Source organism: Mercenaria mercenaria, chromosome 6 (assembly GCF_021730395.1).
Source record: "Mercenaria mercenaria strain notata chromosome 6, MADL_Memer_1, whole genome shotgun sequence".
Lineage (NCBI taxonomy): Eukaryota > Metazoa > Mollusca > Bivalvia > Venerida > Veneridae > Mercenaria > Mercenaria mercenaria.
The window spans coordinates 69,466,634-69,489,627 of NC_069366.1; the positions used below are offsets into that span (position 1 = coordinate 69,466,634).

A 22,994-nucleotide genomic window follows, 5' to 3' on the forward strand; every position below is an offset into this window, starting at 1 on the left:
TATACAGCGAAAAAGTTTTATGTTGTCACACCAAGTTTGAGTGTTAAGACACAATACGTTCAAGGTGTAATTACTATAACTTGAAGCTAAAATTTTGCAAGCTTGAGATATTCGCTGAAATATTTCTGAAATTCCATTTCTGCCTATTTTCAGATCATACATGGTACCGTCCAAGAACATTACTGCTGATTGAGTTGTACAAAAAAAACATTAACATAATGAACAATCCCCAGGTGAGAAAGAAAACAGTATAGGAACAGATAACTGCCGAGATAAATGAAACTTGCGAAACAGAATTCCAAGCATCTCAAGTTGAAGGAAGATGAAAAACCATATTGTCATCATATCGTAAATGCAAAGATGCTAAGAAGGAGTCTGGGGCAGCCAGGAAAGATTACGAGTTCGAGGAGCTTGATGATATATTAATGGACAGTCACACGACACAGCCAGCATTCACTTTCAGCTCAGGTAAAGGAAATGACAATAGCAGTAAGAGGAAAGTTGAAGAAACAGTTGAGGGTGAAGAACCTAAGAAGTTGAGAACCAGCTGGTCGGACAAAGTTATACATTTCTTGGAGGGGTTTATAGAGAAGAGTGAAAGAATGGAAAAAGAAAGAATTGAAGAGTCTAAAAGAACGCATAAAGAAAAAATGCGGGTTTTCAGAGAGTTAATTGAAGCCTTAAAGAAATAAAGATAATTATTTTGGTTCAAATGAATACTGATCCTTGAGTAATAAATATTGCTCAAAGTAAGCTCTGACATAAAAAATATCGGTCTATCTGCTAGTAGTAACCTTTTTGGTCAATACATATGTGTGAACAAAAGTCTAAATGGACAGTTGATTAAGATTTACCAAATTTATGTGCTTTTTGGCAAAAGTGGAGCATGCTATGTTAATGACCGGTTCTGTTATAATTGCAGATTCAAGAAGCTCAAGTGAGGAAACAATTGTATTTGATGACTTTGAGGTGGAGTTGGCTCCTATTTGTGAAGAGACCTGTGTTAATGACTTTATCCCAATTCATTAACATTACAGTTATTGGTCCTATATTGATAATTTAGTGTCAGCAAAAATTATTTTCATGTTTTTGTTCAGTTAAAGAATACCACTGTGCAAGTGAGTCATATGTTTGTCTGATTTTTAGCTCACCTGTCACTATATAATTTATTGTCAGCAAAAATTATTTTCTTGTTAATGTCATTCTATTTCTAGTCTTGGTTGTTATGTCTAAGGATTTGACATACTTATTGCAATTCTTGTATGTTGCTAAAATTATTGTTTGTTCATGTAAATGTTTTGAAGGTACAAAATAAATTTGAGTTTTCTATTATGATTTTTCAGTCAGTCATTGTAGATACACTGTTTAAAAAATATTGTTCAAAGATATCGGTCTACCAATCTAAAGTACAGAACATACTGTTTGGAAAATTGTTTCAATCCACCACTGTGATCGAGTATTAGAGTCGCTGATCTGAAACCTCTAATAGAGGGTCTGGGTTTGAGCCTGCTACTGACCATGTCTCTAGTTAGCAGTTTCTTACAAGAATGGGAGTTTAGTTCTGAGATTTCCGAGAAAAGATGGTTAGGTCAACTGCTTGCCTGACATTAAACTTGATACAATCAATGATTATTTCAGTTATATAAAGCAGTGTACTACATAACAAGTCTTCCGGGTTTCTCACATGCCAACTGTAAACAACAGAACTGGCACGCTTGAAATTGTCCCTTGAGCTTAAAGTCCCAGTGCCACATAGTGTCAAATTATAAGTTGATTCAAATGGGGATTCTTAGGGCACTAAAACAATGTTAACAATTATTTAATTCTCTTCATTTGTTGCGTTTCACACTTACCAATACCTACCTTAGTTTTTGCAATATCATTGAAAAAAAATACTATTTTCAATATATAAGTTATAACATATAAACCAAAAGACATATTTGTAATTTCAATAGGAAATACGAGATATGTATGGGGCGCCGTTTTACTATTTTCTAGGCATTTTTTGATATCAAGAAATCTATTTCTTTTCTTGATATCCAGAATTATTTTTTGATATCAAGAAATCGATTTTCAGATATCAAGATATCATATCACAAAATCGATTTCTTGATATCAGGAATTCATTTTTTGATATCAAGAAATGCTGTTTATTTTTTGATATAAAAAATCGAATTTTTGATATCAGGAAATGATTTTTTTGATATCAAAAAATCGATTTCTTGATATCAGTAATTCGATTTCTTGATATCAGAAAATCATTTCTTGATATCAAAAAATAGTTATATTTTTTATATTAGGAATTCGAATTCTTGATATCTAAAAATACGGACTATTTTTTGATATCAAGAATTCGATTTCTGGATATCAATAAATCATTTTTTGATATCAAAAATTCGATTTCTTGATATCAAAAATGCGATTTCTTGATATCAAAAAATGGCCAGTATTTCTTGATATCAAAAATTCCCGCTATTCTAAAAATAGACATGCAAATTAGGGATAACCCCAAATTAATTCATTCAGTGCGGAGTATGGAACGCCTAGACTGTCTTGACTTAATGATTATCAGTTTGCCATGTGCTTTTTCTAATATATTCGGTACAAATCATAATCTATGTAAATTTACTAGTTTGTCCGGTACATATTTTGGTTTATGTTGTGCATTCACTAGTTTGTGCTGTACAATTAATAGTTCGTCGTATGCATTTTCCAATATATTTGGTAGAAATTATAATTTGTCTTTGCCCCTTGCCGGCGGGGGGATAGAAAATGCCGGCTGTATCTCCATGCAGAGGGGTACGACTCCCCCGAAAATGGAGCCGCCCGTTTGCCGTGGGTGGCGGCCCTTAAGCCGGGGAGGAGGGTCCTGGATGTTGAGGTGCCCTATAGCACCCCGGGGAGGTGATGCATGCTTGTTTACACGTGTGCATCCCCTTTTCGGGGTGTGGGTGCCAACACACATTTTTGGCATCTAATTCGGTCTAGACGTTTTTGGCGGTCGTATTGGCCCGATACGATCAATCGGCTGGTCATGCCAAGCCCTAGGAAATTGCACTTTAATTACTCTTACATCTTCTGATTCGTCATATCAAATTGCATCTGGGTTTTTTCCTTTTGACAATGCACAATTATCTTTTGGCAAATTAACGTCACACAAAATCAAATGTACTTTCCTTCTCTTGTCACATTTTACTGCTTTCAGCAACTTTCATAGAACGTTCACACAAAAGTATTGAACACGTCATGGCAATATGTATTACAATTTCTATTTCCTAGAAGGCGGTGGCTTAGGATCAATTGGTTGGGTAAAGTAGCAATCCCTTGAATCCCCATATTGCATTTTTGCAATACAGCTGGTGATATAAACAAAATTGCAAAATACCTGGCCGAGTATATCACTACAGTATCCCTAACATGTTTGAGCTGGATATCCGCTCTGCTTACATGTTCCCTTGTTGGACTCCGCGGCGGGTGGGGGCTGCGAGTGACGAATGATAACAAATTCATCATGGAAAATCAAAATAAAAACAAACGACCGCATACCGAAACAGACTCAGATGGCACGGAAGGTGAGAATCCCTCTCACCGACCATACACATCCAGCATGGCATTTCCAAGATTTCTGTTAATTCAGTCAACTGATGAAACTTTTAAAATGACAAGTCTTTCTCCATTCGTCATTGAAAAAAGACTTCAAAGTGTAGCTGGTGTTCCGAAGTCCGTTAAAAATTTACGCACAGGGGATCTGCTCGTTGAAGTAGAAAAAGCAGCACATGCTCAAAATTTACTTAAACTAACATCCTTCTTCAACCGGCCATGTAAGTGCATTGCACACCGCACTCTGAATTCCTCAAGGGGGGGGGGGGGGGGGGGGGGGTCATCCGCTGTCCTGATCTTGCTGGAGTTTCGGAGTCGGAAATTGTGCACGGCCTTGCTGATCAACATGTCACGGCAGCTAGACGAATCAAAATTAAACGATTAGGAAAAGAAATAAACACAAACACTATTATTCTTACTTTCGACATACCTTTCCTTCCTTCAGTCATAAAAGTTGGATACCTCATGACAAAAGTTACAACCTATATCCCTAATCCACTTCAATGCTACTGCTGCTTTAAGTTCGGACACAACGAGAGAAACTGCAAAAGTGATCACATTTGCCCAAAGTGCTGTCGAGATGGCCATTCCCATGACGAGGACAAGTGCATTTATACATTTATACAGTGCGTTATGTGAATTGCGACGAGCCACATTCAGCCAGGTCTCGCGACTGCAAGACGTGGAAACTCGAGAAGGAAGTTCTTCATGTCAAGTTCACACAAGGCATTGGATTTCCAGAAGCCAGGCAAATTGCCAATGCTAGATTTACATCTCCATCACTCGTACAAACTTATTCATCAATCACTAAATCTGTCGCTAACAAAACAACACAGTGTAGTGATGCTTTTACTCAAACAGATTCAGTGACCGTTTCTCAAAATCCAACCCCAACTTCGGAACCTAGCAAACAACAATCAAATGTACAGAAAAATCCTCAAGGTAAAGCTCCAGCTGCAATACAAAACATCCCTAATTACAAGCCACAACAACAACGAACAAGCAATGTATCTAACAATTCAACAAGTACTTCATCATCGGTAAAGGTGAATAAAACACCTAGACAAAAAATTGAACTAAATACCGGTGGAGTGGGGAAGGGATCTAATGATCCCATTAACCACTACAACCGGTTTGAACATCTAGCAGTAGATGTAGATATGGAGGACGAGGAGGATGGACGTTCGTCTAAGCCTCCTGCCATACCTCCTAAACCTTTAACGGAGAAAAAGATTACTAGGATGTCTTCTCCTGAGAAGACTGAATAGTGTGAATACCATGTTTCCAGATAGAACATATTTATGTCAAATAAAATAATCCAGTGGAACTGCCGTGGACTAGCTAATTATAATGAAATTTTCCTTCTTCTATAAAAATATAATCCCTCTTTGATGTGTTTAAGTGAAACCTTTTTGAAAGAAAGTGACAACATATCCTTTAAAAATTATTCAAAGTATAACTTTATCAATAAAATTTCAGAAAAGGCTTCTGGTGGCGCATCAATTTTAATAAATAATGCACATCCGCATAGAGAAATTGTTTTGAATACTACCATTCAGTCAGTTGCATTGCATGTAACTATGGATCGACCTGTAACATTTTGTTCAATATATATACCTCCTAAATTTAAACTTAATCTTGAAGATCTTGACAACCTGATTAATCAACTACCGCAACCGTTTATTCTGATGGGAGATTTCAATGGTCACCACGAGTTTTGGGGTTGTTCTGATAGCAATGCTAGAGGTCAAATTATTGAAACCTTTATTGAAAGAATTCTCTCTGCTTACTGAATGATAATCCAAAACATACTACATCCTGCTACAGGACACTACTCTTCTCTTGATTTGTCAATTTGTCAACCAAGCCTTTTTCTTGACTTCGAATGGAGGGTGCTAGATGACTTACATGGGAGTGATCATTTCTCGATTATATTATCAAGTATTGTTCAGCAAACATCAGCTGATTCCTCTTATTTTAAATTTAATAAAGCTGACTGGCAGCAATATCAGTATTTATGCAAAAATGATTTGTCTTTGGAGAATTTCGCCAATTTTTTTTGATCCTATTGATCGGTTTTTTCTGTTATTTTATCAGATATTGCAGACAAGTCCATTCCAAAAACTTCAAGAAATGGTAAATCAAAAAATAAACCATAGTATAACGATGATTGTAAGACCGCCATTCGAAAACGTAGAGCGGCCGTTAAAAAATTTAATATTCGACCCACAAAAGACAATCTGCAATCAGTTAAGATTCTCTGAGCAAAAGCTCGCAGAACTATAAAACAAGCAAAGAAAAACTCCTGGCATTCATACGTTTCTAAACTTAATTCTAGGTCATCGGTTAAAAAAGTGTGGGAAATGATTCGAAAAATAAGTGGAAAAGGAAAAGCTTCAAATGTTGATCATCTTAAACAATCTGACCAGACTACTGCATCTACCAAAGAAGACATTGCTAATACTCTTGGTGAAGCTTTGTCAAAAAACTCTTCTTCACATAATTATGACCAAAGATTTCAAAACATTAAATTAACTAAAGAAAGGAAACCTCTGAATTTTGATTCAAATAATGAGGAAGATTATAATAAACCTTTTTCAATCACAGAGTTATTTGACTCTTTAGACAAATGTCATGATACTGCAGCTGGTCCAGACCAAATACATTATCAACTTTTATAACACTTACCACAAGAATCATTAGACCTCCTTGAAATCTACAATATTACATGGAAAACTGGTATTTTTCCAGACTCCTGGAGAGAAGCTATTGTTATTCCCATACAAAAACCCGGAAAAGATAGCACGAACCCAAGTAATTATAGACCGATAGCTCTTACTAGTTGTTTATGTAAAACTCTGGAACGTATGATTAATTCTAGACTAGTTTGGTACCTTGAATCACAAGGTTTAATTACAAACTTTCAAAGCGGCTTTCGCAAACAACACAGCACAACCGATCATCTTGTTCGACTGGAAAATTTTATTCGTGATGCATTTATTAAAAAAGAGCATCTAGTGTCTGTCTTTTTCGATTTAGAAAAAGCTTATGACACTACATGGAAATATGGTATTATGAATGATCTTAACGACATAGGTTTAAAAGGTCGTCTGCCAACATTTATATCACAATTTTTATCTGATCGAAGTTTTAAAGTACGTGTTGGTGATACCCTTTCTGACTCTTTTGAGCAAGAACAGGGAGTTCCACAAGGTTCAATTTTATCTGTCACACTTTTTAGCATCAAAATTAATAATATTGTGAAATGTTTGTTACCAGAGACAGACTTTTTATTATATGTTGACGATTTTTTGATTTGTTATCGTTCAAAAAATATGCGTACAATTGCACGCCAATTACAACAGTGTTTGAATAAAGTCCAAACTTGGGCCATGGAAAATGGGTTTAAATTTTCCCAATCGAAAACTCAATGTGTCCACTTTTGCCAATTACGGAAACATCATTGTGACCCTGAGCTGTTTCTAAATGGTACAAAAATACCCGTTGTTGATGAAGCAAAATTTCTTGGTGTTATCTTTGATAAAAAGCTTTCGTTTGTACCGCATATAAAATACTTGAAAGCAAAATGTCTGAAGTCATTAAATCTGTTAAAGGTAATTTCAAATACTGATTGGGGAGCCGATCGCACGGTTTTATTAAGACTTTATAGGGCTTTAATTAGATCTAAGCTAGATTACGGCTGTATTGTTTATGGGTCCGCAGGAAAATCTTATTTACAAATGTTAGATACCATACATAATCAAGGTCTTCGTATTGCTCTTGTGCATTCCGAACATCGCCAGTTGAAAGTTTATATGCTGAAGCAAACAAACCATCTCTTTACACACGCCGAGAAAAACTTTCACTGCAATATGCTTTAAGAGTGGCTGCCAACAAATCCAATCCTGCTCATGAAATTATTTTAAAACCAAAGTACTCCGATTCATATGAGGAAAAACCAAAACAAATCAAACCGTTTGGATTTCGCATACAATCTTCTATGAATGAAACTGACTTCAAATTCGATGGTATTAAAGAAAATTCAATTCCAGATACACCACCATGGACCCTTCATACCCCTACAGTTCTTTTCGATTTGAAAACTGCCTTTAGAAAGTCTGAAACAAGCCCTGAAATATTCAAGTCCAAATATCATGAAATCAAATCAACTTACAATGACTATTTTGCAATTTACACAGACGGTTCAAATGATGAATCAAAGGTTGGCTGTGCTGCTGTCAGCCTCCTTCATCAATCAAAATTACGTTTGCCAAATAATGCAACAACATTTTCAGCCGAGGCCAAAGCTATTGATTTAGCTCTAAATTCTATATCAAAAAATAGTGAAGAAAAATTTATTATCTTTTCCGACTCGCTTTCTGTTTTACAGTCAATTCATAACCGAAATATGGAAAATCCATTCATTCAAAATGTTCTTCTCAGGCTTCATGAACTATCTTTAAAAAAGTTTATCATATTTTGTTGGATTCCTAGTCATGTTGGTATTCATGGAAACGAGGATGCTGATATTGCAGCAAAGAAATCCCTTTTATTATCACAATCTAATTTGAAATTACCACATACCGATTTTAGGCCCAATATAAAGAAATACATTTTATCTAAATGGCAGTCATCATGGAACCGTGCTTCATTCAATAAACTTCATGATATCAAACCTACTCTAGGGGAATGGCACCAAGGGAACAGATCTGTTCGCAGGGAGGAAGTTGTTCTTTCTCGCTGTCGAATAGGTCATACCCGTTTGACTCACTCTTATCTTTTGAATAAAGAAGATCAACCCGCATGTGTACCATGTCAAACACCGCTAACTATTAAACACATTTTAATCGACTGTGTGGACTTTGCTACACAACGCAGTACATATTATGACGTTCAATCTTTGAGAGAATTATTTGACAACGTTTAAGTTGGAAATATTTTATCGTTTTTAAAGCAGATAGGAATATATCAAAAGGTATAACATTTCTTATTTTTATTTTCATCTTGCAATATTATTATGTTTGCAGCTGATATTTTAACACACACGTACATACATTTTTACATTACTGTTTTTAGATATGCTTTACATTTTTACATGGATGCTTTTAGATATGTTTTACATTATTCAGAGTTTTTTACATTTTTACATAGATGTTTTTAGGTATGCTTTACATTTTTACATCAATGTTTCTGCTTTACAGTTGGCGTTTGCAATATGACTTCTTCTCGGCGATATATGACCATTTTGTGTCGATTCGCCGTAAAACCCAACTCACTCACTCACTATAACTTGTCTTGTAGACAAAACTGTTTGTTATGTACAGTTACTAGTTTGTCGGTACATTTATTAGTTTGTGATGTCCATACATTAGTTTGTGTTGTCCAATTAATAGTTCGTTATGTGCTTTTCCCAATATGTTCGGTACAAATCATAATTTGTTATGTAGATAAAACAGTTTGTTTTACTAATTTGTCCGGTACATTTATTAATTTGTGTTGTGCATTCGCCAGTTTGTGCTGCAATTGCTTAAAATATCCGATTTCATGTTAAATTACACAACGTGTACCCTTACAATTTTTGTCTTTACAAGTGGATTCTCATACATACAACAAATATACTACTTATGTTAAATAAGTTCTTTTCGGTAATTATCTATTTTCGGAAACTTTTGAAAAGATAATTAATACATATCTGTTTACTAAAACATAACAAACTGCTTTATCTACAAGACAAGTTATGATTTGTACCGAAAATAATTATTGGGAAAAGCACATAACGAACTATTAATTGGACAGCAAAAACCAGTAAATGCACAACACAAACTAAGAAATGTACCGAACAGAGTAGTTAATGTACATAACAAACTGTTTTATCTACACAACAAATTATGATTAGTACCGAACATATTAAGAAAAGCACATGACGAACTATCTGTTGGACAGTACAAACTAGTGAATGCACAACACAAATACGAAACTTACCGGACAAACTAGTAAACTAGTAAATGTACATAACAAATTGTTTAATGTACAAGACAAATTATAATTTATACCGACTATATTGGAAAATGCACATGACGATGTTTGTTTGTTTGTTTTGGGTTTAACGCCATTTTTCAACAGTTTTTCAGTCATGTAACGGCAAGCAGTTAACCTAACCAGTGGTCCTGGATTCTGTACCAGTACTAACCTGTTCTCCGCAAGTAACTGCCAACTTCCCCACATAAATCAGAGATGGAGGACTAATAATTTCAGACACAATGTCATTTATCAAATAGTCACGGAGAACATGCGCCCCGCCCGAGGATCGGACTCGCGACCCCGCGATCCGTAGACCAACGCTCTTACCTACTGAGCTAAGCGGGCGGAACTATCTATTGTACAGCACAAACTGGTGAATTCACAGCACAAACTAAGGAATGTAACGGACAAACTAGTAAATGTACATAACAAACTGTTTTATCTACAAGAAAGATTATAATTTGTACCGAATATATTGGGAAATGCACATGATGAAGTAATAATCATCATGTCAAGACAGTCTAGGCGTTCCATAGCGGGGCTTATACAATTCTATATGATCCTGTTCAGTCCATCTATATTTAGATCGTGAAGTGCCGAATTTTTATATCAAAAAATAGGCTTGATTTCTTGATATCAAGAAATCAATTTTTTGATATCAGAAAATCATTTCTTGATATCAAGAATTCGATTTCTTGATATCAAGAAATAACATGATTTTTTGATATCAAAAATTCATTTCCTGATACCAAAAATTCTATTTTTTGCTATCAGAAAATGGACAGCATTTCTTGATATCAGAAAATGAATTCCTGATATCAAAAACTCGAATTTTTGATATCAAAAAATCGATTTCTTGATATCAGAAAATGAATTCTTGATATCAAGAAATCGATTTTCTGATATCAAAAAATGTGACTGATTTTTTGATATGAAGAAATGATTTTCTGATATCAAGAAATGGAATTTTTGATATCAAGAAATCGAATTTTTGATATCAAAAAATCATTTTTTGTTATCAAAAAATGCCTATAAAATAGTAAAACGGCCCCCCATAGATATGTCTAAATGAGTTGACATATGATCATCTCAACTGCTCCTTGTGCAAATTGTATTGTGACCTCAACCTTTGTGGCACTGCGGCTTTAAACGATGTGTCTATGTGGCTTTACCAACTGTGACATTGCCCCTGATAGCCACTTGGTAGAACTTTTCAAATATGCTTAAAGTTAAGATTTATTCATTTTACATCATTTATGAACAAGCACTTTCTGAAATTGCTAGCTTAAAAATTGGTACTACTGAGTGGATTTCAATGAAACTTGGTCACAGTGATTCCACAGTGCCGTGTCCCACCTGAGAATGAGGTCACTAGGTCAAAGGTCAAGGTCACAATGACTCTGTGGACGCCAAGATCCCTCTGGGATCTCTGGTATTTGACTTCACTTGATTGGCATAATATCAATAACGAGTCTAAAGACAAATGCGTTCAGCTTTGTATTTATGCCTTTTCACATTATACATTGTATGTATGTAAGACTTCTAAATGCTTAGCTTCCAATACTATTCTAATACTAGTGGCTGTTTAACGAAACAAAAAACTAGGCAATGTTTACTATGTTTACAGCAGCAAACTACTTAAGATGACAACTGTCTTGTAATAAGTATACGTTTCAGTGTTCCTTCAGCATCTTCAATGCGATATTGTAGTGGACAATCTGGATTATCATCCACATGATCGTCATATATATCGTCTAACTCATCAGTATTCATGATGCACATATTGTGCAAAACACAACAACTCACTATCACTTTCACAACTTTCTCAATATTATATATATTAATATGCTGGAGACGCCTAAATCTTCCTTTAAGTAATCCAAAGCTGTTTTCAATTATACATCTTGTACTAGAATGTATTTTATTGTACAATTTCTGTGGTGCTGTCAAATGACCAGTATCTCTGTATGCGGTCAAAAGACATCTACTATTTGGGTATGCTCCGTCTCCAAGAATATGATTATGTCCACATAGTTCATTAAGGTTACTGTAAATATCAGAGTTCCGATAAACTCTGGCGTCATGTACTCGCCCTGGCCAACCGCAGTAGATATGTGTGAATCTTTTTTCATGCCTACAGACTGCCTGCAGCACAACTGAGTGGAAGCCTTTTCTGTTGATGTACTCTCCCTGTCTGTCTATTGGTGGTGTAATAGGAATATGTGACCCATCCAATGTCCCAATAACGCCCGGGAAGCCTTTCTTTGATTGGAAATTTCTAATGATCTCATTTTTTTCATCTTCCTTTGGCCACACAATGAACCGACTACATAAAATATTACAAAAATAGTCCATCACTTTTTCTTGGTACTTGTAAAATGTAGACTGTTGTACTCCAAATCTGTCAGAAATACTTTGTGCTGATTCCTGTGTACCAAAATAACATAATACAATTAACAGTACTTTCTCTAAAGGAATCTGGGATCTTCCTCTGTTTGGATTTCTCAAAGCAAATTCTTCAGATCTGGAAACATAACCCAAAAGTTTGAAACTCGGAACATCCTTTTAAAGTCATCTGGTAGGTAGTTTGGGATAACATTTTCTACATATCCGGTAACCTTCTCACGATCCTCTCTGATTCTGAAAAAAAAGTGAAACAAATGGAAAAAATGCCTGAAGCATGACATTGTACGATCATTTATAAGCTCACAATTACAGAATGTACTGTGATATTTCATGCCTTTAAGACAGTGGACATACTGACTGATATCACCAGGGATCTTAACTGGATAACTGTTTAGAAAGAAAAAAGAACGCTTATTGAAAATAAACATGTAGTACAGGAGACTCATCATAGGACTCAACATTTTTACTGGATTTGATAGTCAAAATTATGTCAAATAAAACACAGACGTATCCGAATATATTTTGTCCGAATACTAGTACATTTCTTTCATTACGTAGCATTAGACATTTGAATGTACTTTTTGGATTTTTTTTCTGCCACTTACATGCTTGCACAGATTTATGTCAGAACTGTTATTTGTTTGTGAGTTGAGGCTATTTGATTCTCGCAATCGTCATCGTCTAAAAGAAGGCTTAAAAACGTCATGACGGGGGCAGCCATTTTGACCATTCTGTTCGCTCGATTAGTAACATTCCGAAGAGTAACCTTCTGTGTAAATCGAGCAGGTAAGATTGGTAGACTACCGTTCCTGGAAGAGTTTTTGTCTCCTGTCTCAAAGGTTGGCGCTAAAATAATGGCTACAAAACAAAAAGTTGTTAAGTGTAACAGTTTCGCGGGAGGGCTAATTTAAGATTTACAAATTGATGGAGAAGAGATGTATTAGCGGCTGCTTGCAATCAATTCACTAAAAAAAGTCTCCCTCCACAGAGTGATTGGATTTGAAAGTGCTCCAGTACAATCAAGCCTATTCACAGACAGTGGAGATATGGTTCTCTCAAAAAAAGCCGATTTCATGTCTTAATTAGAAGAGCGTGTTGCTGATAATGTATTGACTTCTTTGAACTGTGTAGAGGGCATAATTTATGATGGCACGGCAGTGATCCATATACTTCAGCAACTAAACCAGACCTTGCCAGTGTACAGAGAAATGGCAGAGTCGTTTTGGCAGTATATTTTATCAAAGAGCAATGGTTCAAATGCAGTACATATAGTTTTGATCTATCCGTGGACCAAAGTGCAAGTCACAGAGGAGGATAAAAAAAGGGTAGGACCAGTCGGGCACAAAGGCATTCATTATTCAGCCTAAAATGAAGATTTACTATGAACAAATACCTGGAAACACCAGTTTTACGAGAGAGCTAACAAACATTTCTCCCTTTATATCTTGCTCAAAACTCTACTGATATTCTTTCCGATTAGCAAACTGTTGTTGTTAGTTGTGGTTTTGGAGACAAAGTTGCCTGTATTACATCATGTAAAAGATCTTTTTTCAAACCAAACCAAGAGGAAGATGATACTTAAATGTTGCTTCACTCGAAGTATGTTGCAAGTGAAGGTGTCCAACAGCTAGTTAATATAGCCCAGAAACAGAAGTATTGGTACACCATTTAAAAGAAATCGGCATACCAGTCGTTTATTTTCAAACTGGGAGAAATCCCTCCACACTAATATTATAAGAAATATTCCTGGGGCCTTATTCATAAAGCATCTTCAGTATAAGAAATTGATTATTTACTTAAGTAAGAAATTTATTTTACTTAAGTATATTTGTTATTCATAAAACAACTTAATAAGTAATTCTTGGCTTTTATTTTGGACGAAAACATTACAAAAACAACATTAATTTCAGACAGATACAACATGCACAATTATGTTTAAAGTGCTTTTATCTGGAAAAACAACACTTTAATCGTACTCACGACGCTATTTTGTTTTCTGACTTAAGTCATTTCTTACGTATCTTAAGATTAAGCTGTTTTATGAATAGGACTTTAGTTTTTTACTTAGACTTAAGCTGAAATCACCACAAACTTAAGTAAAATCTTCAACTTAAGTCAAAACTTATACTTAAGATGCTTTATGAATACGGCTCCTGTTCATAAACTCGTTGAAGCGTTAATCCAAGATCAATTAAATATACTGCTCACAGTTTACTGTATTTGTTTATACCAATTTGTTTTAGCTCGATTGTGATGAAAGCTTCAAGCTTATTGGAACCACTCTCGAGTCCGCTTCCTGGACATACCAGTACTGGTGTCATATGAGAAGTCAAGGTCGTGACCCCAGTGGATTGAGCGGCCGATACCTTATCCATTAGACCACCGCTCATCATCTTACTGTATTATAGGTCGAAGCTCCTTTATGAAAAGAAATCAGCCTTTAAGCTAAAGAAATACATTTTATCTAAATGGCAATCGTCATGGGACAGTGCTTCATTCAATAAACTTCATGATATCAAACCTACTCTAGGGGAATGGCACCAAGGGAACAGATCTGTTCGCAGGGAAGAAGTTGGTTCTTTCCGCTGTCGAATAGGTCATGCCCGTTTGACTCATTCTTATCTTTCGAATAAAGAAGATAAACCCGAATGTGTACCATGTCAAACCCCGCTAAAAATATAACATATTCAAAATCGACTGAGTGGACTTTGCTACACAGCGCGGTACTTTTATGACGTTCAATCTTTGAAAAGTTTTTGGAAAACTTTTCCAGTCGGAAATATTTTATCGTTTTTAAAGTAGATGGAATATATCAAAAAAATCTAACATTTCATATTTTTGTTTACATTCTTGCAATATTATTAGTTTGCAGCTGATATGTTAACACAACGTATATAACATTTTACATAACTGTTTTTAGATATGCTTTACATTTTTACATGAATGTTTTTAGTATGTTTTACATTACTCATAGTTTCTTTACATTTTAACATGGAGGGTTTTTGGGTTGCTTACATTTTTACATTCATGTTTCTGCTTTACAGTTGGCGTTTGCAATATGACTTCTTCTGGGGCGATATATGACCATTTTGTGTCGATTCGCCGTAAAACCCAACTCACTCACTCACTTTAAGCTAATGATAAACAAAGCTTCTAAATTTGAAGGGTTAAGTTGCTTTGTCTATGTGTCCAAATTAAGTAGTGGTAAAATTCAAGCTGCTTATTACGAACAACGATTGTGAATGAAAAAGAATTTTTAAAGCAGTTTGGAATTTTGTTCGTACTTCCGAACAAATCTGGGCTGTTCGGACAGTATATCAGAATTGAAAAATAATATGGACAGGATTTGTTCCTACGTACGAACAAAATTCCAAATTGCATTTTTTTAAAGAATAAATTCTTTTTCAGTTCTCTCATTTGTTCGTACGTATGAACAAATGATAGTGAGAAATGAAAAAAAATTTTTTAAAAGCAGTTTGGAATTTTGTTCTACGTCCGAACAAATTGGGCTGTTGAAAAGAATATCAGAATTGAAAAAAATATGGACAGGATTTGTTTGTACGTACAAACAAAATTCCAAATTGCATTTTTTAAGAATAAATTCTTTTTCAGTTTTTCCATTTGTTCATACGTACGAACAAATGATAGTGAGAAATGAAAAGAATTTTTAAAGCATTTTGGGAAATTTTGTTCGTACGCCCGAGCAAATCTGGGCGTTCGAACAGAATATCAAAATTTGAAAAATAATATGGACAGGATTTGTTCGTACGTCCGAACAAAATTCCATATTGCTTTTTTTTTTTAAGAATAATTCTTTTTCAGTTCTCTCATTTGTTCGTACGTACGAACAAATCCAGACTGTTCGTATGTACGAACAAATGATAGTGAGAAATGAAAAAGAATTTTTAAAGCACTTTGGAATTTTGTTCGTACGTCCGAACAAATCGGGGCTTTTCGAACAGAATATCAGAATTAAAAAATGATATGGACAGGATTTGTTGTACGTACGAACAAAATTCCAAAATTGCATTTTTTTTAAGAAAAAATTCTTTTTCAGTTCTTCATTTGTTCGTACGTACGAACAAATGATAGTGAGAAATGAAAAAGAATTTTTAAAGCATTTTGGAATTTGTTCTTTACGTCGAACAAATCTGGGCTGTTTGAACAGAATATCAGAATTGAAAAATTATTATGGACAGTTTTGTTCGTACGTACGAACAAAATTCCAAATTGCATTTTTTTTAAGAATAAATTCTTTTTCAGTTTTCTCAATTGTTCGTACGTACGAACAAATCCAGGCTGTTCATGGGTAGGAAACAAATGATAGTGAGAAATGAAAAAGAAATTTTTAAAGCTATTTTGGAATTTTGTTCGGACGTACGAACAAATCTGAGCTGTTTGAACTGCATACAAAACTGAAAAAAAATAGGGAAATATGGATTATTTTTCATACGTACGAACAGCCAGGATTTGTTCGTAGTACGAAAAAAATTTCCCAAAATTGCTTTTAAAAATGTGAGAAATGAACAAGAATTTGTAAATTTTATTTGGAATTTTGTTCGTACGTACGAACAAATTTTGATTTTCTGTTGCTGTGGTCTGCGTTTCTTCAATTTTGCTGTGATTTTCACAGGTAAAAACGCCATATAGCGGCAAAAAAGAGGGACAGACCGGAAGATCCTCTTTTATTCCGGAAGCAGATGTATAAGAATTTTAAGCGGCGACCATCTTGGACGCCATCTTGGATTTCTCGGTCCGCACCAAAAATTTGCAATTTATTTCGGCAGTCCAATAAACTTCAGACCCTCCAAAACATTTTGGTTAATGACATATTTTGTAACTTGGTGGCCAGGATAAATGCTAAAACTAGGGGTTTGTTAATCTACTATTACTATTTATACCAGTGTTTGTCGTTAGCGAATTTAGGGATTAATTTTTATTAAAATTAAAATACTTTTGTTTTTGTAAAAGTACTATGGAGTATAGTGTTCTCATGAATGGTATGTTGGCTTGTTAAAGGTCCAAAATGTTTTAAATTTTTATCTTAAAGACAGATGAAATAAATTTCAAAATACATGTTATGTGTACTTACGTGGTTGGAAAAGCACTATTTTCAATATTGCACATGAACTGTTATAGTTAGAGCCATACAGGCCGGTAATAAAACAATAGATTCGGTAAAACATTCTAGTATATTCAGCAATATTAAAATCTTTGACAAATGGTAAAGAAAGTGATTATCAAAAATAGGATTTAACAGGAAATTAATGTTTTATGTTCATAACGGAAGATGTGACTGTCTGCGTAGGCCTATTACGCAGAGGAAAATAAATTTGCCTGTGAAATCGTCTTAAAAATTCAAAAGCTTGGAGATCTTAAGAATAATGTTTAGTTTAACCTGGATCTTAATCTTGTATTTTTTCACTAACACGTTTATCCTTATCCAATGTTCAGACCTTGTCAATTACTATCATTATTGTTTGTATTGATTAGCTGTGTGAAAAGTTTTAAATTCTTTACAGACTATCGATTATATTACAGGTATGGGTACATTATGCTTCTCAGGTTTCAGTTACGTCGTACTGAATTGAAATAAACTATATCATAAATGGGGAATATTTGTTTTAAGTTCGTTATTCTCAAGTTGAAATCTGTAGAAATATAGTATATATCTAAAAATGAAAATACCTTAATATTTGATATTGTGTACGACGTAACATAATCTAAATGTGAAGATTAGTCTAACGATTTGTCGTAAATATGAAAATTTGGAATATATTTAAATATACTGTATGCTTTCTTGCAGTATGTATTATTCTCTACGGTGCCAGAAGTGTGGAATATTTCATTTTAGAGTTTGTGATACGTTCGCAAACTTACACAGGCGGTGCATGTGTAGACAGCATGAAGGCTAACATGACAATTCCAAGTTACATACATCAGATTTATTTCCCGATAAAGTCTCTGACAATAAGAACAGATCACAAAAATAATTGATGCATGGAAGAACAAGCATGGAATTTCACATACATATTATGGAATGAATCGCGGTTTAAGGACCTCATTAAAAAAGAAATCAGGGTTATTTTGACTCTCTATCAGTCAAATGGCCACTGGGTTCAGGGGGATAGAGTGGCTAAGTATGTTATTTTTGTACCATTAGGGGGATGGTATATCGATTTGGACATATCTTGTAAAAAAGGTACTGTAAATATTTTACAATTACAACGACTAATGAGGAACTTACACTCTATCTTCAAACTTTCATGGACATACAGTTAATTTGATTATTATTTTATGGATGCCGGCGATATATTACCTTTTTGCGTCGATTCGCCGTAAAACCCAATTCACTCATATTTTATATGGATGCATGCTATACATCTAAACGATATCTTTTAAGTTAAAATTACTAAACTGGCACATGGTTCTGATTTCATGAACTTTGATTGTTTAGAGGTTAAAAATCATGCCCCGTAGCACCGTTTTAAAGGGTTAAAATGCTTTATAAATAAAATTTATACTTAGAATATTGTTTTAATACAGGTAATGTTACATAATGCATTCTTGTCGAATCAACCTTTGAATCGTTTCATATTTATAATTACCTTTGTATCGGGAAATATGCACGGTTCTTAGCGGAAATACTGCGCGACTTTATTCTTATGAAGTTTTTGTCAGTGGTATGAGTTTTGCGTTGTCTTAATATGACAAGCAAATAAACTCGTTTACAATTTACTGAAATATTTTGTGGTTAGATATTGGTTTAAAATGAAAGAAAAATAACAGTATCAAATACATTGAACTGGCTGGATATATTTATAAACTGACTGTATATTTGAAAGGTAGTATATTTCATTCTTTTTGTCAAGATGGAGCTTTTCTTAAACTTAGAACACAGTAATTTATTCACCAAAACATGTAAAATTTGTTTACATATATATGTGGTAATTGTTCGTACTTTCAACGTGAACTTTTACTTTTATTACATATTTTGAAAGAAAGCGTAATTATACATATAAAGTATGGGTGAAGGAAAAAATTAATTATTTTTGGTAACATCTAAATAAAATATGATCTAATTGAAACCAATCTGAGGTAATTTCAATGTAGTTTGTTCGGTCTTGCAAGATATGGCAAATAAAAATAAAAGGGGTCGTCATGTATGCTGAGGGAAAATGCAAGGGTTGCAACGGTTTTTTTCGGCATAAAACTGGGACATCCATTTATGAAATCCGTATTAGACGCATTGCCGTCTCAAATAGATGGTTTCTGTCCCAGCACACAACCATTATGATTTCGCAGGTAAACTTTGATTTCCCTTCTAGCACACTTACTAAAATAAACTAAAAGGGTTATTTGCTGTTTCAATGAATTCATAAAAATGTTGAAAGTTTGGTCACACCCGTACTTAAAATGTTTAGGTTCTCAAAATTACCGAATATAAATTTATATTTCTTGAAAACGGGGTTCCTGTGTACCGAATTGTTAATTAAAATGCTAAATTATGGGTAATGTCATGACGAGAAATGAAAAGAAAAACTTATAAAAACCCTCAATACATGCTTATGGTAGTTTTGTTAACAAGACATCTTATCTCATTCGCACGGCATTTTATCTCGTGCGCATGACATCTTACCTCATTTTATTTTTTGGAAATTAGCATGGCACATCGGCCTTCTTTGAGCTCATTACCAAACTAGTGTTATTTTTTCTATAAACAGCAACCCGCTCCCAAAAAGATAAAAATGAAAGTTGTACTTAGAAATATAAAAATATTTAGCTGCTGATTTGTGTCATTTCGTTCTGTCGTCCCGCCGAACGTCGTTATGCTAACCCACCAAACGTCGCACCGTCGAACGTCTCCTCACCGAATTTTGCTCAGCCGAATGTTGCCCCGAAAAACGTCGCCCTGCCAAACGTTGTATTTTCGGCTTCCGGAATGACATGATTGTATTAATTTGATTGGAGAACAAATGCGGTAATAGTAAATGAATAGTTATTATACATTTTTCAGTCATAAACGAAGTGTTACTAGACGAAACTGCTCACTCTCCCCCACTCCCCTTAGTGACACTCAGACACGATGTGTAACTTTTGAATAACACTCTTTTTCACGACATATAGATACAGGGCAATATGCATACGTGCGCGCGTGCGTTCGTTCCTACCTGCATATGTATGTCCGGTTAATTTGTGTCCAGGTTATAACTTTGCCGTACATTTGGGAAAAACTTTGTGCTTTACTCAGGGAGATGGATTCGAGCAAACAAAATCTCTATCAAAAGGTCGCTGATGGTGTTAGGCAAGTGTCATGCTCAGAAGAATCCAACTCACTGAAGCAAGCATATAGTAATGGTTTCTGATTATAAAAAAGTAACACGGTGGTTGTGTAAAGAGGCCTTTGAAAGCCGGTGTGCCATGCTAGTTTCCAAATGCTAAAATGTCGTGCGCACGAGATAAGATGTAGTGAGCACTACATAAAATGTCGTGTGCGCACGTGATAAGATGCCGTACACACGAGATGTCATGCGCACGGGATAAGATGTCGTGTGCACGAGATAAAATGTCGTGCGCGCGAGATAAGATGTCGAGCGCACGAGATAAAATATGGTGCGCACGAGATAATTTAATCTTAAAAAAAATAAATGTATGTCCAAAACATACCACCATAAGTCATCACATATGAAAACAATAAATTTAACCTTTGTTTCATATTTTTATGCAAGAATAGCGACAGTACATGTTTGTTTTGTGTATTAACGTCTGCAGAAGCCCTTTGGATATGTTTGTGACCTCGGCCTTCGGTCTCAGTCATAAACATTCCCCCGGGCTTCTGCAGACGTTAATACAAAATACGCGTATTGTCCCTAAAATGAGGGCATTGTTGAATGAAAAGATCGATAGAAATGATGCTGATAATTTTGTGGAAAACGTGCAAAATGAATATACAGAGATAAATATGAAGCGAAGGTATATAATAAAAAGGTCAATAAACGACTAACTGTGCCTTCAAGCAATAATGACTAAAGCCGTCGGGCAATTTCGATACTAAGTGTGTCATTATGGCAAGAAGGCACAACCACGCAATATATTAACCGCATAATAATGCATAGCCCGCCCGCTTAGTTCAGTAGGGAGAGCGTTGATCTACAGATCGCGGGGTTGCGAGTTCAATCCCAGGGCGAGGCGTATGTTCTCCGTGACGATTTGATAAAAGACATTGTGTCTGAAACCATTCGTCCTCCACCTCTGATAATTCATAGGGGAAAGTTGGCAGTTACTTTTTGTCAATATCCAGGAAGGACCACTGGTAAGGTTAACTGCCCGCCGTTACATGCCTGAAATACTATTGAAAAATGGCGTTAAACCCAAAATAAACAAACAGCATAATAATACCCATATCCGGTAACAGGATTTTGTCCTATGCATGCAGTTTTTTGTTACTTTTTATACAACATTTACAACTGGGTATATTTTCTCTTCTGGTAAATACCTGAGACCATGGTTACAATTTAAACTGAATAAGAGACATGTACAAATCTTAAGATGGGACTCAAAAGTACTTTTAATGCTCCGACGTTTACATTCCAATGCACACGATGTTTGATTCTTTGATTTGGGTTTAACGCCGTTTTTCAACAGTATTTCAGTTATGTAACGGCGGGCAGTTAAAGACGCTCGCTACAGTTTCGTAATTTTTTTCTCAATGATAGATTTTGATGAAATGTTCTGTATTACAAGATCATATTATAATGTATTGAAAATTGAAATAAAAATACTAGGTCACCAGCACTGTTTCAATTTTATTTGCCTCTAGATAGATTTTGTAAAAAAACGAATACTTGTTCAGCAGACCCAAGGGGTATTTTTGCATATTTTTGTCGATCTTAAGTTGGTATTTCTGCTATTTTATCGAGTTCCACATAATAGAATTAATCAAACTCTGCACATACATTTGATTATGTCTACCTAATCTAAAATAAAAAGAAAATTGATAGGTCGCCATATTAGATTTGGTTTAAATCAAGTTACAACGAGGTGAGGTGTGGCAATTATATAACGCAGGTTGGTACGAAATACGTAATCAATTTTTATGTCAAACAAGGGATATATTCAGCCAAACTCTTGACAGTATTCTGTACTTGTCCTAAGCTTAAGGCAGAGATAGTTAACAAGAGCATCAAATGGCCCAAGGTTGCTTACCTAAGGAACATCTGGAATAAACTCGCTGAACGTGTGACTGAAGAAATTGTTGCTTTTTTCTGTATTTCTATAGGAAGAAATCATTTCGGCTGCCACATTCTTAACCTTTATTATATTTATCTTAAAAGCAATAGGTGTTATCCACTCCATATAGCCAATCAACCCACTAAGTCTGAAGAGGGGCAGGTTAAGACTTCTCGACAATGCTACGGACACCATTTCAGTGTTTGAACAAGTGACCTAGAGATAACAAATTATCAAACGGCACATTTCTTAATCAGCGGGTTTTTACGTGTTTCTGAATTTTAAATTTTATGTCATAGAATAATGAAAGTTTCGCCTTTTCCCGAACAAAACCTTAGTTCACTAATACGGATGTACGGTTGGGTATGGTACGGGAATTGGGACGGTGTTGGGGTTTTAAAAATCGACCCGTCCGAAAAAAACTACCGCGATCGCCTTTAACCCAACCAGTGTTTCTGGATTCTGTACCAGTACAAATTGTTCCCCGCAAGTAACTGCCAACTTCCCCACTTGAATCAGCGGTGGAGGACGAATGATATCAGACACAAGGTCTTTATCAAATCGTCACGGAGACAGCACCCCGCCTGGGGATCGAACTCACTCTCCCTATGAGCTAAGCGGGGCTATGCACACACTGTATTGTAACTGTTGACATTGATACTTCAGTGGGATTTTAATAGACCACATTTAGTAACAAATTGCCCTTGTCATTACATTCAGGTCCAAGTTTCATGATG

At 35.1% G+C, this 22,994-nt stretch overlaps 1 protein-coding gene across 1 annotated transcript; it reads right to left on the reverse strand.

The window, feature by feature from the left end:
• Positions 1-11,259: 11,259 nt before the first annotated feature.
• LOC123550431 (putative nuclease HARBI1) lies at positions 11,260-12,160 on the reverse strand. Its single transcript, XM_045338861.2, has one exon. It carries the CDS (start codon positions 11,974-11,976, stop codon positions 11,260-11,262), a length of 717 nt encoding a protein of 238 aa, XP_045194796.2. The 5' UTR covers positions 11,977-12,160.
• Positions 12,161-22,994: the final 10,834 nt, after the last annotated feature.